General features: G+C 44.7%; 2 protein-coding genes across 5 annotated transcripts in view; one reads left to right on the top strand and one right to left on the bottom strand.

Moving 5' to 3' along the window:
• LONP2 (lon peptidase 2, peroxisomal) overlaps nt 1–3902 on the bottom strand; it is an 84162-nt gene extending 80260 nt beyond the window's left edge. The window contains exon 1 of one of the 2 annotated variants that reach the window (XM_065925273.1): nt 3573–3902. In XM_065925273.1, coding sequence (XP_065781345.1) covers nt 3573–3805 — 233 coding nt within the window. In that variant the 5' untranslated portion in view covers nt 3806–3902. The remainder of the gene's footprint in view (nt 1–3572) is intronic. The other variant, XM_065925274.1, reaches the window with a different exon arrangement.
• A 7376-nt stretch (nt 3903–11278) lies between these two features.
• Nucleotides 11279–15941, top strand: part of ABCC11 (ATP binding cassette subfamily C member 11) — a 78902-nt gene continuing 74239 nt past the window's right edge. For all 3 annotated transcript variants that reach the window (XM_065920479.1, XM_065920477.1, XM_065920478.1), the window contains exons 1-2: nt 11279–11377; nt 14116–14234. In XM_065920479.1, coding sequence (XP_065776551.1) covers nt 11279–11377; nt 14116–14234 — 218 coding nt within the window. The remainder of the gene's footprint in view (nt 11378–14115; nt 14235–15941) is intronic.

Raw genomic sequence — 15941 nt, 5'->3', positions numbered from 1 at the left:
TTTGATTTTCTCTCCTTTCCTTAAAGTTCATTTCTAGATTTAAGAAATGCCACTTGTAGACAGACCTTCCTTAAAAAAAGTAAATGCAGATTCAGGAAAACCTAAGTAGAGTTATTCATTACATACTTGCTAATATAAAATATTAAATTTTAAAATCCATATTATTAGGTTTCTTGATGTTTAAGAGTGCTAACAGATAGAAATAAGAGTAACACAAGTAAGTTAAGTAACACAAGTAACACAAATAAGTCAATGGATAAAGACAAATCATGAACCTGTGTACCTGCTGTATTATAACGCTTTTTCTTTTTTGGGTCAGACAAATGAAACTAATTTGGGGGCCCTAGAGATGAAGTTGGCTTCCCTGATAGCTCAGTTGGGAAAGAATCTGCCTGCAATGCAGGGGACCCTGGTTCGATTCCTGGGTTGGGAAGACCTCCTGGAGAAGGGATAGGCTACCCACTCCAGCATTCTTGGGCTTCCCTTGTGGCTCAGCTGGTAAAGAATCCACCTGCAATTCAGGAGACCAGGGTTCAATCCCTGGGGTTGGGAAGATCCCCTGGAGAAGGAAAAGGCTACCCACTCCAGTATTCTGGCCTGGAGAATTTCATGGACTGTATAGTCCTTGGGATCACGGAGAGTTGGACATGACTGAGTGACTTTCACTTCACTTCACTTCAGAGATGAAATATCCCAAAATGAAGAGGGACTGGGCAATCAGTACTATGAACAAAGGAAGGCAGATACGCTGAAGAACGGAAGACTGGGAGAAGAATGCAGGGCCATCTCGAAATGTCTGAAGACACTGTGCAGGGAAAGTTAAATTATTGTCCATTTTCATTAAGAAAACAATGAGCTTCTGAGGAGTCACTCAAAAGACAGCCCAGTGAAGCAGGGAGGCCTGCGGCGGCACGAGAGCCAAGTTCCACACTGGGGATAATCAACAGTGGGCAACATGCCTGCACACCAACATGCAGAAAAGGGACTGTGCGGCTCAACATGGGAAAGGAAGTGGCTCCGTAAGTCAACATCTGACCCTGCCACTTTATGACAAAGAGTCTCAGGAGACAAGCGATCACTGCTGTTCCTTGAAGACCGAGGCACTGTCAACTGGATGGTCTAAAGGAAACAAGAGCCAGGAGCAGAGCCGTCACCGTGCCTCTGGGGTCCTACTACAATCTGAAAAAGCAGGTAACTGGGGAAGGGCGGATTTGTGCATTGAAACAGCACAACACTGTAACTCAACACCTGGACTATTACAGCTCTTTAAATTTTTAAAAATAAGAGCATTTAAAGCTCAACTGGAAAAAAAGACATTGGAACCTTATACTAAGGAACAGAGTCTACATAGATTTTTTCAAGTAGCAAATAATATTTCCAGGATAACGAGATGGTCTGGTGGGTCTCTGTGATGCTGAAATTCCATGAATAATTTTCAATGTCGGTTTTCGAACTTAAATGATTAAATTTTAACATTGCTACTCATTTAAAACAAAGGCCGCAATAAGAACAGCAAGAACCACGTTACACCTCGTCTGATTATTAGTGGATTACTTCCAAGGAGGATAATTCAAACAGAATCATACCAACAAATTGTCATTCAAAACTGAAACAGGACTAACTCTACTTTCAAAATTCACAGTGTATCCATGAGTAATCAAAAATATCCTATCATGAGTACACTTGCCTCAACTAGCAACTAAGGGCCTGAGCACGGAAAGCAAAAAAACATGGGAACACACAGAAGCTTAAGGAGTGGGGTCATGTGTAGGAAAACGAGAATCCAACACAGTTTATCAGAGTTTACTGAAACTTGAAAACTGTCAGGGGACTTCCCTGGTGGTCCAATGGTCAAGACTATGCCCTTCCAAAGCAGGGAGTGTGGGTTTGATCCCTGGTCAGGGAACTAAGATCCTACATGCGGCCAATAAATACATAAATAAATAGAACTCTGAGAAAACAAATCTCTGTTTTAAAAAAAAGTATCCAATTTTATTCAAGCAAAGCAAAGCAGATCAGATGGAAACCAAAATGTTTTCCATGCTTGAGAAAGGCGAGGCTTAACGTGGACCAACAAAGGATTGCTATGTTTTCCTTCTGTTTTATGAGGGGAGGGGAACTGAGAGGAAGGGAACCAAATCTCTGAGAATTTGAGTAAAGCCATTGTCTTTTAAAAAATGTATATAATAAAAAGAATTTGGACAAAAACAAGACATTCCTAACCCTCTCAAAATCCATTAAGAGTTAAGTACACCTAATTTTAAAAAAGGTAACTGTAGGTGAAAGACGGAAGGGCTCTAAACTGAAAACATTTCAAGAAGAGTTAAGGACAGGAGGCAAGGACTTGGGAGGCTTGATGATAACAGCATTTGTTGAGAGCATAGTATATACCAGCACTGTCCAGTAGAAATATAATGCCAACCACCTATGTAATTTTAGTAGCCACATTAGAAAGAATAGATGAAATGCTAATATTTTACTTAACTCCTAATATCCAAAATACTACCATTCCAACACTTAATCTCTATAAAATTTATTAATCAACAAAACACTTTTCATACTAAATTTTCAAAATTTAGTGTGTAGTGTACATTTAGGATGACCAACCATCCTGGTTTGTCTGAACCAAGGGGTTTCCTGGGACACAAAAGTTTCAGTGCTAAAACCAAGACAGTCCCTGGCAACCCTGACAACTGGTCACTCTAGTATCTCAATTTGGACAAGCCACATTTCAAGCTATGCAGCTAGCCATGGACAGTAGTGGCCGGTGTAAGCATTTATCCAGGCCAGCACAAAAAAGGCTACATGTGTGATCTCACTACTTCATCACACACCTAAGCAGAGGATGATGTTAGTTTCCAAATTACAGATGAAGAAAGAAAGAAGTACATGTTTCATCTGTCACCTAAAGTCATACAACTAGGGTCAGGGTGGAGGGATATCGGTAAGCCTGGGGTGTAGGTGGTGAGTTTGGGGTGTAGGTGGTGTAGCTTGGGGCCTAAGAGATGTTGAGATATGAGAACAGAAGGGGAGACAAGGGAAAACGTGAAGAAGGAAGGCCCTTCAGGAAGAAAAACAGAAGAACTGAGGGGAGGAGAGAAGGCAGGGGTTGGAGGGTGGGGGGAAGACAGGGAGTGTGGAAGAACGAATGGCTTCCTCAATAAAGAAATGGTGCAATATAGACTGGGACGGGGGTTGAGAAAACGTGACGGAGCAAGTATCTCAGTCAAGAGGACAAAAGAAGTGGGAAGGAAGGATCAGAAAGAAGGGGGTAGCGACAGGGAAGAGAGGAAAGAAAAGAGCCAGGGTGGGAAGGTTGAGAGCACCGGCTTAGGAGCCTGAAGATCGGGGGGCGGGAGGGAAATTCACAACAGATGGTGAGCAGCTAACGGTGCAGTTTTCACGACTCCGTGGGTCAAGTCATTTAACGGTCACGAGGCACTCCTGTCAGCCCCTGTCTGGCACGGGAACCGTCTGGAGAGGCGGGGCCCCCCTGAGCCCCGCGCCCCGAGGCCGGGCCGGGCCGGTCCCGGAAGGAGGTCGCGCCGCCGCCGCCGGGCCGCCCGGCCTACCTGTGCAGCGGCGGCAGGTCCTGCGCGTCGCTGGCCGGGTCGGGCGTGTTGGGGATGACGCCCAAGATGGTGCTCTGCAGCGACGTGCCCTTGAGCAGGCGGCTCCGCACCAGCTGCAGGTTGCGGGCCGAGTCCACGCTGGTGCGCATCGTGGAGCCGGGCAGCAGCACGCCCTCGTGCGTGAGCAGCAGCGGGAGGCGGCTGGGGATCTGGATGGGGCTCACGGACGACATAGCGACTCCCCTCCGCGCCGGGAGACTCCCCGGGAGCCCTATGCCCGGCTTCGCGCGGCCTCCTCGGCGGCGAGTCCGGCGCGCTGCCGCTTCCGGTCCCGCGCGCCCGCTCACCCACCCCCAGCCTCCGGCGCCGTACACACGCGAAGAGAAGCGCACTCCGCCCGCCGATGACCCCCCCCCCCCCGCCGCCCCGCCTCCCCGCCCTCTGTTTTCTCTGGAGTTGCATTCATAGCTGAGTTGTGTGCCCAGCGATGGTCCCGTGTGAATCATGTCCACTTGAAATGTTTCTACCTTTCTATTCGAATTGATTTTAGATGTACAAAAATATACTAAGGAGTTTCCCTGTACCTTTCACCCAGCTTCCCGTGTAATCATCTTACATAATCATGATTCGACTCTAAAAACCAGGAAACTAATAGTACTGTTATTTAATTTATAGATTTCCACAAATTTTGCCAGTTTTCTCAGAAATGTCCTTTTTTTCTGGTCCAGGATCCTACTTTTTATTTAGATACAATGTCACCTCAATCTTTTTTTATTTTTTCCTTCAAAGCTTTGCTCTCTTATTTTGTAGAATGTCCCTTTCTTTGGGTTTATCTGTTGTTTTCTCAAGATCACATTATACATTTTTGGCAGGAAGACCACAGAAGCTATGTGCCTTAGTGATACATTAACGGCGAAATGTCTTACCGATGATGATTTCAACAATGATTAGGTTCCCCACTTTAAGGTACTATTTATCTCATTATAAGTAAGAGTCTGTAGGAAGTTAAGTCTACATTTATCAATTGGAATCTGTAAGAAAAAACTGCCCCATCTCCCTCATTTATTTACTTATTCTATTATTTTTTATGTTAACATGGACTCAAATATTCAATGTTTTATGGGTTATCATGCAATGATATCATGTATTTCATTGCTCAAATTTTTTCACATTTGGCATCTGGGAGCTCCTTCACCCCTGTGAGGAAGGTAGCACTATCTCCCTTTTATAAATGAGTAATTGAGATTCAAAAAGGGTTAACAGCTTAGTTATTCATGAGTACAAGGCTATTAAATAGCAATAGGGGACTTGGTTTTGGCTATAGGTTGCAGAGGGAAATTTTTCCCCAAATAAGAAGTTTCGCAAGGGTCTCAGAATCCAGGAGGGAGTTGAAAGTCAAGTAAACATGTATTTCTTGAGTGCCTGCTAAGTACAAGTTCCTCAAGTGCCACTTGGCCAGAGGGACAGACCTACAGGTGGCTGAGTCTGATACAGGAATTGTTTGTTTCTATATGTGAAGCAGGTAAGAGAAAGGAGAAGACAGGTGCCCTAGCCGCTGTGCTGGAGACAGAAATTCGGGAACTCAGAGTCTCCTGCCTACAGCTTTTCCTCTGTCGTGATCCCATCTTTTATTCATTCACTAAACAACTATTTTTTGAATGCCTACTATGTAACAGATGTTACTTTAGATGCTGGGGATACATCAGTGAACACAACAGACAAGGTTCCTGCTTTCATGGAGCTAACATTCTGAGAGGAGAAACAGAAAATAAGCAGGGAAAATCCTTTTGGATGGTGATACGCCCTTCAGATGGCCAGAGCAGGCCTCGCTGAAAAGCTGAGCTTTGTTTGAATGGAGCCCTGTACTGCAGCCACGCAGAGGTTGTGGGGCGGCTGCCAAGGGAGTGCCTTCCGGGCAGAAGGAGTGGTGATGGCAAAGACTTTCTGACCGGGATGAATTTAGAATGTTTGTGGAGCCTGCTCCTGTGGTTTGCGAAGGTGGTGCCTGGTGAGGGAAGCAGGAGAGAAGTGGGTGAGGTGGGGTGTAGAGAGCTCAGTAAAGAGTAAGGAGTGGGGGTCAGGAGTCTGCTGAGGCATTTGGGTCTTACTCTAAGCTCAGGGCAAGCCATTGGCAGTTTCAAGTTGTGGAATACTTTTTCAGACTTAACGTTGTCGAAAGGTCATGTTAATTGCTGTGTGGAGAATGAAACACAAGGGTTGAAGGTCAGATGCGCAGAGCCAGTTAGGAGCTGGTTGAAGTTGCCCAGGCAAGAGGTGATGCGGACTCAGACCAGAAGCAGTATATTCAAGCCATGTTTGAATGTAGCTTCAACACAGCACAGTGATGGGACTTCCCTGGTGGTCCAGTGGCTAAGAGGCCACCTGCCAGTGCAGGGGACATGGGTTCCACCTCTGGCCTGGGAAGATCCCGTGAAATGGGCAGCAAAGCCCATTCACTGCAACTACTGAGCCAGAACTCCAAAGCCTGAGCTCTGCAATAAGAGAAGCCACCTCAGTGAGAAGCCTGCACACCACAGAAAGTAGCCTGTACCCAGCCGCAAAGTCCCAGAACAGCCATAACTAACTAACTAAAAAAAACCGAGCATGCTGATGGATTGGACATGGCGAGTGAAGGAGAAAGTCAAGGCCTGAGCCTCTAGGGCCTCCAGAGCAGTTGTGCTGGCCGCAGGAGATCTTGGCTCCAACCAGCATGCTCTGGATTACTCTCTGATAGCACTGGGTACCTGACACCATGATAGACTGGCGGTGAAGCAAAGATAAAAATATGCAGGGCCGAGCTCCCAAAGAGCTTAGCTTTTCACCAAGTCTTCTCCAAGGGCAACAGGGAAGGTCCCCATTTTTTCAGAACTTCAAAAACCATCTTATAAACCTTGCAGTATACTTTCTGAATAATGCTTTTAATGTACACTCTCCCCAACAACAAGCAATATGAGTGTCTAGTCACATAATCATAGCTGGATTTATTTTAAAATACAAGTGCATCCCACGCCTTGGAAGGTGTGGTGTAGCCCCGGGTCCACGTTTAAGTTGCTTACTTGATTAACACCTTCTGTCCATCCTATCAGTCTGTCTCTGTGGTGAGGTGCCAGTCCCCTTGGGAAAGCAGCAAGAATCTAAGTGTGAGGTCTCAAGTGACCGAGTGGCTCTCCTGGTTCCTTCTTTAACACCCCTGAGTCTATTTTCTTCATTTATCTACCAAATACTTATTCCACCCTGGTGTAAAAGGGCTGAGGTAGGCAGTAAATAAATAAGCTCCCAAAGAAATGGCAATTTCAGAAAGTGATAAATAGAGGAAATCTAATAGGAAAATGTGTAGAAGATGCTAGAGAGAGGAGGATAAGATGAGGGAGGGAGATCTGGGAAGGTTACCCTGTGAAGGTGGTGTATAAGCTGAAACCTACATGATGAGGAAGGCCAGGCTCTGCTGGGAGCTGGGAGGAGAATGCTCTTGACAGAGAGTAGGCAAAGGTCAAGATGGGAAGGAGTTTCCCAGTTTCTGGAACAGAGATGATCAGGCGCTGGGCTGGAGGGATTCAGTAATCAAGCAGACAGCCAGGGCCAGCAAGGGGCTCCAGGAGCTCTGGGAGCTCGCCCCAGGAAAGCTTTACCCAACTCCCCAGGGAAGGGAAGGGAGAGAAACAGGAGAAATAAGGTCTAATCCTCTCAGCTTCTTCAGGCCTGGCTTGTCGGTGCCTCTGCCCCTTGCCCTGAGCATCTCCCGCACGCTCTGCTACCCTTCTGGCCCTGGACACTAGACCATACTGGGGAAGTGATCAGAACAATGAGTCCTTTCAGAAAGATCACCTCCCTCCAACGTCCCTCTCCTGTTCACAGGCTGTTTCACCATGTACAAATGGCCGTGAACTAATCCTGAGTCTAAACTAATCCTGATGTGGCCTGACTCCAGGAATGGGGGAGCACAGAGCTGGAAGCATCTGCTTCCTTCCTGGTTTATTCCCATCCTGACCTGGACCCCAACCTGACCACAGTGATGGGCTTGCCACTAACTAGACTGAATAAACTTCACCTCTGTCTTCTTCCTGAAAGGAAGTTGGGAAGCCAGGCAACTTTTCTCTTTTCTGGGATACCAAAGAAAACCCTGGAGGGAATTCCTCTGGCCAGTCAAGGAAGCAGGGGTGGGCCTTATAGTCATGGAAGGTGGCCCAAGCCAATGTGTGACTCAGTTCCAGTTATCTTGAGATGAGCAGTTTGTGTCGTATAAGCATATCCATTATACACATTTGCATTCCCTTCGTTTGCATTTGGAGAAGGCAATGGCAACTCACTCCAGTACTTTTGCCTGGAAAATCCCATGGACGGAGGAGCCTGGTAGGCTGCAGTCCATGGGGTCGCAAAGAGTCGGACACGACTGAGAGACTTCACTTTCAGTTTTCACTTTCATGCATTGGAGAAGGAAATGGCAACCCACTCCAGTGTTCTTGCCTGGAGAGTCTCAGGGATGGGGGAGCCTGATGGGCTGCCGCCTATGGGGTCACACAGAGTCAGACACGACTGAAGCGACTTAGCAGCAGCCTTTGCATTTGCTTTAATTTTCCCTGTTACTAGTTTCTTGGATAGCTTCTATATTTCTGTATGGAGTTACATCTTTGAAACCATTATGTATCTCTTTGCAGGTGTATACAAATAAACCAGGTTGGCAAATCATACTGTAACTGAAAGGTGAGAAAAAAAAATCTAATTTCTGTATTAGTGCTCCAAGAATCTGGTCTTCCTCATGAGTCTCTACTTGTCAGGTAACTAGGAGAACAAAATGTTTAGGCTCACTGTTTTAAGATACTGGTTTATGAGGACTAATTGTCAAATTTTCAGGAATTTTGAGAGCCCAGTTGTTAAATACAAATAGTATTTAAATTATTAAACTTACAGTTAACTATATTATATCAAAGACCAAGATAATGCTAAAAAATCTATCACTTCCTAATTATTTCACTATGCTTACTTTTTATACTTTTATTTACATCTACTGTAAATAGGGGCTTCCCAGGTGGTACTAGTGGTAAAGAACCCACCTGCCAATACAGAAGATGTAAGAGACACAGGTTGGATCCCTGGATTGGGAAGATTCCCCTGAAGGAGGGTTCGGCACCTGACTCTAGTGTTCTTGCCTGGAGAACCCTCATGGAGAGAGGATCCTGGTGGGCTGCAGTCCATAGGGTTTCCAAGAGTCAGACACCTCTACTTAGCACGCACACCTACTGTATTTGTACATAGAAATACTGTACAGTGATTTCTTTTTTTTTTTTTTTTAGAAATACTGTACAGTGATTTCTTAATGCGCCTCTTTTCCCAACATGTTGGTAGCTTGAAATCCTTGATGGGAATACTTCTACCACAACAATCCGCAAAGGCTACAAATCTGGATTTGTTTTTATTATTTTATTGATTGTCTAGGCTTAAGAAATAAACACAGGAAATGTTAATAATTGAGATTAACAAGTGTGGTGCCTGTAGCCATTACATTGTGAAGAGCACAAAAAATGAGAAAATCCTCTTTCAGTATTTGAAAACTCTTCAGCAGTTACATGGGTCATTGGCAGATGAGTGAAGATGCAACCAACATATGTCTTTGATGCTTCAGTTTCCTCTTACTCATTAACATAAAGCACAATGTCAAGTTACAGTTGTGTCGGAACTACATTCACTCACCAGTTGCAACCACAGGTTAGTTATAGATGCACACATTTACCAGTACACCATGCACAACGCTAAGATGGTCCCTTGCCAGGGTGCATGACTTGCAATCTAGAAGTTACTTCCTCCCCCTCCCCCACCCCAGTCCCTCCACTGAGCACCTTTGTGTCTTAGTAAATAAACTGTAAGCCAGTACACCATGGTTCTACCCCCAGGGGTAGAACCTTCCATTGAATCATGCCAGTTTCACTTTAGGCTGGTTATGACAGACAGAAACTGGACTCTTCCCACAGTCTTAAACAAGAACTACCAGACTGCCTCTCTTACCTGACATATCTCTTTTATTTTAAAGTTTTCCATCACCCTGAAAGGTCCACTTCTATCCTCGCATGCAAGTACAGTTGCCCCTCAGTTCAGAGCTGGGATTGGTTCCAGTCCCCCTGTGGATTTGAAAATCCAAGGATGCTCAAGTCCCTTATGTAAAATAGTGTAGTATTTACATATAATCTAAGCACATAAGCCCATATACTTTAAGTCATTACTTATAACTGTAAATACGATGTAATGCTATGTGAACCGTTTCCTTTGCTAACTGAAGTTTTCCTTTTGGGAATATTGGGATTTTTTTTTTTCCTGAATATTATCTATAGTCAGTTGGTTGAATCTTGATTGCAAATCTATGGGTACAGAGGGCTAACTATATACTTATGGCCTGGTGCCATGGCTAGGGAATCGGTCTTGTGGGCTCTATAGGAGAATTCCAGAAACTGAGTCCACCAGATTTGGGTGTGATTTGCTAAAAGGAAGTGAGATGAGAGGGAATGGGATAAAGGAATTTAGAGAATCTTCTCCCAAGACAATAGGCTAGTCTTCAAGTCTGTTTACTTGAAACACAATCCAGTATTTGAAAGCCGAAAGCTATATCTGAGCATGAGGACTGACTACATAATTTGTGGGACTCAGAGCAAAATGAAAATGTGGGACTCCTTGTTCAGATTATGAAGAATTTCAAGATGGTGGTGGCACAACATCTATAAGTCCATCACAAGCTGGGGCCCTGTGAGACACCCATCATGATGTCAGCCCTCTTGTACATTTTCTTTCTGTTTCCATTCCTCCAGAAACATTACTGATAACCATCCCCTCTCCTGCCGCAGGCACATGGATGTTCTGAGAGTGAATCATATATTCACAAAGCAAAATGAAAAGCAAATTAATATATTTTTCAGTTATTTAAATTTCCTAAATCAGGGACTTCCCTGGTGGTCCAGGGGCTATGACTTTGAGTTTCTAATACAGGGGGCGCGAGTTCCATGCTTGGTCAGAAAACTAGATCCTAAATCCTCAAATAAGAGTTTGCACGCCTCAACTAAAGAAGCCATACACTACAGCTAAGTCCCGATGTAGCTAAATAGATAAATATTTTCATAAATAAATAAATGTCCTAAATCATATCCAGATCCCCTTCCCCGAGTCCGAGAATGGCAAAATCACATGTCTTTCATTTATTTATTCATTCATTCACCATTGATTTACTGAACATTTGCCCTCTTCCTAGCGGATCCCTAGGCTTGAGGGATTTAAGGGTAAGCAAAGTAGACCTATCTTTGTCCTTGTGAGGATCTCTGTTTAGTGCAAGAAATGAACACTAAACAATCAGAGATTCACCTAAATAGACAATTACAGACTGGAATAAAAGAAGAGGTGTGGTTAAATAAGCATGGTTTTAAGAGCAAACCTTGAATATATTAAAGAAGATTGACCCGGCCCAAGGATGTAGGTTGGGAATGGGTGGTTTGGGGTTTCCCTTGGTGATCTTAGGCTGAACCCCAAGTAGAAGTTTAAAGACAGGGAGCCAAGCCCCTTCCTGACAGAGGGAAGAGCAGGTGCTGTGATGATGGCCCCCAGCACACTCCTTGTTGGGCGATATCCCCCTCTCCTGGTTGCTTAGGCTTCCATCTAAGCTGCTCCTACCTGTTGCCTTTTCAGAGTCTCTGATTCTGGGAAACAAAGAACTGGCAGTACACCCGAAAATGACCAGAAGGAGGATATACTGGGTCCCCAGGTCTTCTGGTGGCCTTGTGAATCTCGGCTTGGATGTAGATGATGACATGGTTTCGGGACTTAGCTATGTAAGTAGATCTCCTTTCCATCAAAACACCAGGAAACTGAGTTCACAGGGTATTTCCAGTGGTCATAAACTGGATCAAAGTTTCTTGTCCCCTATTTATTCAATTTTGATTTTTTTTTAATGGAGCTCTGGCTTCCACATTATGATGAACCATAATCCTTGGTCATGATGCACCTTCATGGCTCATACAGCTCTCTCCCATTACCCTCCACTTCCCACTTCATCTCTGTCTCGCTCACCTATTTATGCATTTATTTATAATAGTATGATAAGCACCAGTAAATCTACCACCAACTCAGCAGCTCGGACCTTGACCCCATTACATTCCCCAACTCTCCCTGGTTCCTTCAGGAACCACTATTCTGAACCTTTACCCATAGATCCCTTTCTGTGTTTTCAAGAGAGTATTATTTGTTCTATACGAAGTCCTAGAAATAATATATCTTTTTCATTTCAGTGGTTTCCTACTTTATCGAAAGGGTAACATGTAATGTCTTGTGATTTATTTTTTACTTCTTGATTTCTTTTTAATAGTTTTATCCTTAGAGAGTGACTTGGTTTTGCATTCTGTGGGCGACTAAACATAACACTCTTTCTTCTTATCCACAGTGTTTATGGACAGAGAAAAGCCCAGAGAAGCTGAGGGAACTGCCCAGAGTAGGAGCAGAGCCAGAGCTGGGAGCTGGTTATTCTGACACATGACTCATTCCCTACCTGACAGGCTTTCCTTTATTTAATTTTACTGAGACAAAAGTGGCATAAAACATCATATGACTTTCAGATGTATGATATATTGATTCATTATTTGTATAAATTATGAGACGATCACCACAATATACATCACCACCCGTAGTTCAAATATTTTTTTTCTTGTGAGAAATTTTAAGACCTAGTCTCTTAACAACTTTCAGATATGCAGTACGATATTATCATTTATAGTCACCATGTTGTACAATATATTCCCATGACTTACTCATGTCTGTATTTTTTGACCACCTTCACCCATTTTGCCTATCCTCACCTCTGGCAATTACCAGTCTGGTAATTTTGTTTGCTTGTTAGTTGGGTGGGTATTGTTTATTCTATTCAGTTCAGTTCAGTTCAGTTGCTCATTTGTGTCTGACTCTATGCGACCCCATGGACTGCAGCATGCCAGGTCTCCCTGTCTATCACCAACTCCCAGAACTTACTCAAACTCATGTCTATCAAGTCAGTGATGCCATCCAACCGTCTCATCCTCTATCATCCCCTTCTCTTCCTGCCTTCAACCTTTCCCAGCATCAGGGTCTTTTCCAATGAGTCAGTTCTTCACATCAGGACTCATCAGTCTTCTCCAACACCACAATTCAAAGGCATCAATTCTTTGGCGCACACCTTTCTTTATAGTCAAACTCTCACATCCATACATGACTACTAGAAAAACCATGGCTTTGACTAGATGGACCTTTCTTGGCGCCATGGTATTGGAGAAGACTCTTGAGAGTCCCTTGGATTGCAAGGAGATCAAACCAGTTAATCCTAAAGGAAACTAGTCCTGAATATTCATTGGAAGGACTGATGCTGAAGCTGAAATTCCAATACTCTGGCCACCTGATGCGAGGAACTGGCTCATTGGAAAAGACCCTGATGCTGGGAAAGAGTGCAGGCAGGAGGAGAAAGGGGTGACAGGATGAGATGGTTGGATGGCATCACCGACTCAATGGATATGAGTTTGAGTAAACTCCAGAAGTTGGTAATGGACAGGGAGGCCTGGCATGCTGCAGTCCATGGGGGTCACAAAGAATCGGATACGACTGAGCAACTGAACTGAACTGAACTGAACCTTTGTTGGCAAAGTGATGTCTCTGCTCTTTAATATGCTGTCTAGGTTGGTCATAGCTTTTCTTCCAAGAAGCAAGTGTCTTTTAATTTCATGGCTGCAGTCACCATCTGCAGTGATTTTGGAGGCCCCCCCCCCAATAAAGTCTCTCACTGTTTCCATTGTTTCCCCATCTATTTGCCAGGAAGTGATGGGACCGGATGCCATGATCTTTGTTTTTTGAATGTTGAGTTTTAAGCCAACTTTTTCACTGTCATCAAGAGGCTCTTTAGTTCTTCTTCGCTTTCTGCCATAAGGGTGGTGTCATCTGCATATCTGAAGTTATTGATATATCTCTCAGCAATCTTGATTCCAGCTTGTGCTTCATCTAGCCCAGCATGTCACATGATGTACTCTGCATATAAGTTTAATAAGCATGGTGACAATATACAGTCTTGACATACTCTTTTCCCAATTTGGAACCAGTCTATTGTTCCAAGTCCAGTTCTAACTGTTTTTTCTTGACCTGCATACAGATTTCTCAGGAGGCAGATGGTTCCCATCTTCCCATCTTAAGAATTCACATCCCTTTAAGAATTTTCCACAGTTTGTTGTGATCCACACAGTCAGAGGCTTTGGTCAATAAAGCGGAAGTCAATAAAGAAAAAGTAGATGTTTTTCTGGAACTCTCTTGCTTTATTCTATTCAGGTGGCTGAAAAGTTCCTTGGGGTTTTTCCATAACATCTTATGGATGGTATATTTCAGATATATGTAAGTGAGATCATAGAGTATTTGCCTTTTTCTGTCTGACTGTGGTATCCTTTCTCTAGGAGGCTGAATGTGGAAAGATCCATTCTCGTTAGGTAGCTGGCCCTTCATTCCCTCAGGACAGTATTTGTGAGGTCTGAAACTGATCCTCTTTTGTTTCTTATTTCCCAAGAAAACAATCACTGTTGAAGACGGCCCCTGCAGACAGCAGGTGAGGGAACATGAGGCACCAGGGAGAGGGAAGTATGACGCTGCCTGGAAAACCATGATTCCCTTCCGACTGAAGCCAAAGTGAGTCCTAGGTGGGAGCTGAGGGTCAGTACCCTCCAGGGCAGCGGTCCTCAGCCCTCACACCCAGACCCCTCCTAAAGGCTGACAGCCCTGTCACAACACTGTCCTGTCACCCTCCACAGCCAAACACCTCCCAAGAAACCTGAGACACATCAGGGCAGCACAGCCAGCATCTTCACTGACTCATTCAGTCAGTCAATAGGACTCATTGAGCTCTTATAGACACTGTGCTAGACTGTGGGGGGTAACAGTGAGCCAGCCAGACAGGACCCTTGCCCATCACTGACCTCACATGGGGTAGAATGACAGTAAGCTTATAAGCATGCCAACCACGTTCCATCTAGTCAAAGCTATGGTTTTTCCAGTAGTCATGTATGGATGTGAGAGTTGGACTATAAAGAAAGCCGAGTGCTGAAGAATTGATGCTTTTGAACTGCAGTGTTGGAGAAGACTTTTGAGAGTCTCTTGGACTGCAACCAGTCCAAGGAGATCCAACCAGTCAATCCTAAAGGAAACCAGTCCTGAATATTCATTAGAAGGACTGATGTTGAAGCTGAAGCTCCAATACTTTGGCCACCTGATGCCAAGAGCTGACTCACCGGAAAAGACCCTGATGCTGGGAAGGATTGAAGGTGGGAGGAGAAGGAGATGAAAGAGGATGAGATGGTTGGATGACATTACCGACTCCATGGACATGAGTTTGAGTAAGCTCTGGGAGCTGGTGATGGACAGGGAGGTCTGGTGTGCTGCAGTCCATGGGGTCGCAAAGGGTCAGACAGTACTGAGCAACTGAACTGAGGCATGTGATTGTTGCTGTTTGAAGAAGGCGCTGTAAAGAAATGTGGGGGTGTGAGGGACAGGAGAACAGCGACAACACGACAGGTTCTGAGTGACACTGAAACAGACCTGGAGGATGAACAGGAGGACGGTGTGGGCAGCATGTGCAAAGGCCTGGCCTTGCAGTGGAAGAACACGGTGATGTGCATGCCCAGGATCTGAGAAGGAGACCAGTGCCGCTGCAGAGTTCTAGCCGTAGTGGATATGGCAAGGGGACACCACCGGCGTGTCTCCACAGACCACATTAAGTACGCCAGTCTTCGTTCAGAGAAAAACAGGCAGCCATTGAAAGGGCCAAATGCCCTAGGATGTTACCTTAAACTTAAGAGTTTAAGAAATTCATGGAGCCTTCTCTGTTAAACTATAGTTTCAAGTAACCAGTCCCAAATGACTTTCTCGTTTATACCCCTGGGGCTTCAGGGGCCTCCACAGATTCACACACATACTCATTTATGCTGCATTTGTTGACAGGCACTTAATTAACACTTCTGGCCTGATCCCTCAGTGTTTCGTCACTGGGAAAAATTTTGTATTTAGGAATCCCTCGTCTCTCCAGTGTTTTTCTAACAAACAGACAGCAGTGGTTTTCCTATTTTTAAATCTGAGCTTCTATCAATGCCAGTTACATTGTTACCCACCAAATCAATCGTATCTCGACCAGGACCAGAGAAGCTTGGTACTTGAGTTCACCTGGACAGCCTTATCTTAGAGAAACCGTGTTTCTGCTGGACCCTTGGAACATCAGCCCCGGCCATCAGTTCTGGCCCAATCCTTGCCATCACAGATGGCCCCACACATCTCCTACAATGTCTCATCTTTCCTCAGTTCTTCTCTCCCAACATCTCCCACCGAGGCCCGGTCAGCATTGCC

The sequence above is a fragment of the Muntiacus reevesi genome, chromosome 2, assembly GCF_963930625.1.
Source record: "Muntiacus reevesi chromosome 2, mMunRee1.1, whole genome shotgun sequence".
NCBI lineage: Eukaryota > Metazoa > Chordata > Mammalia > Artiodactyla > Cervidae > Muntiacus > Muntiacus reevesi.
The sequence above is the reverse complement of the archived record's forward strand: the minus strand, read 5'-3'. Positions and strand labels throughout refer to the sequence as shown.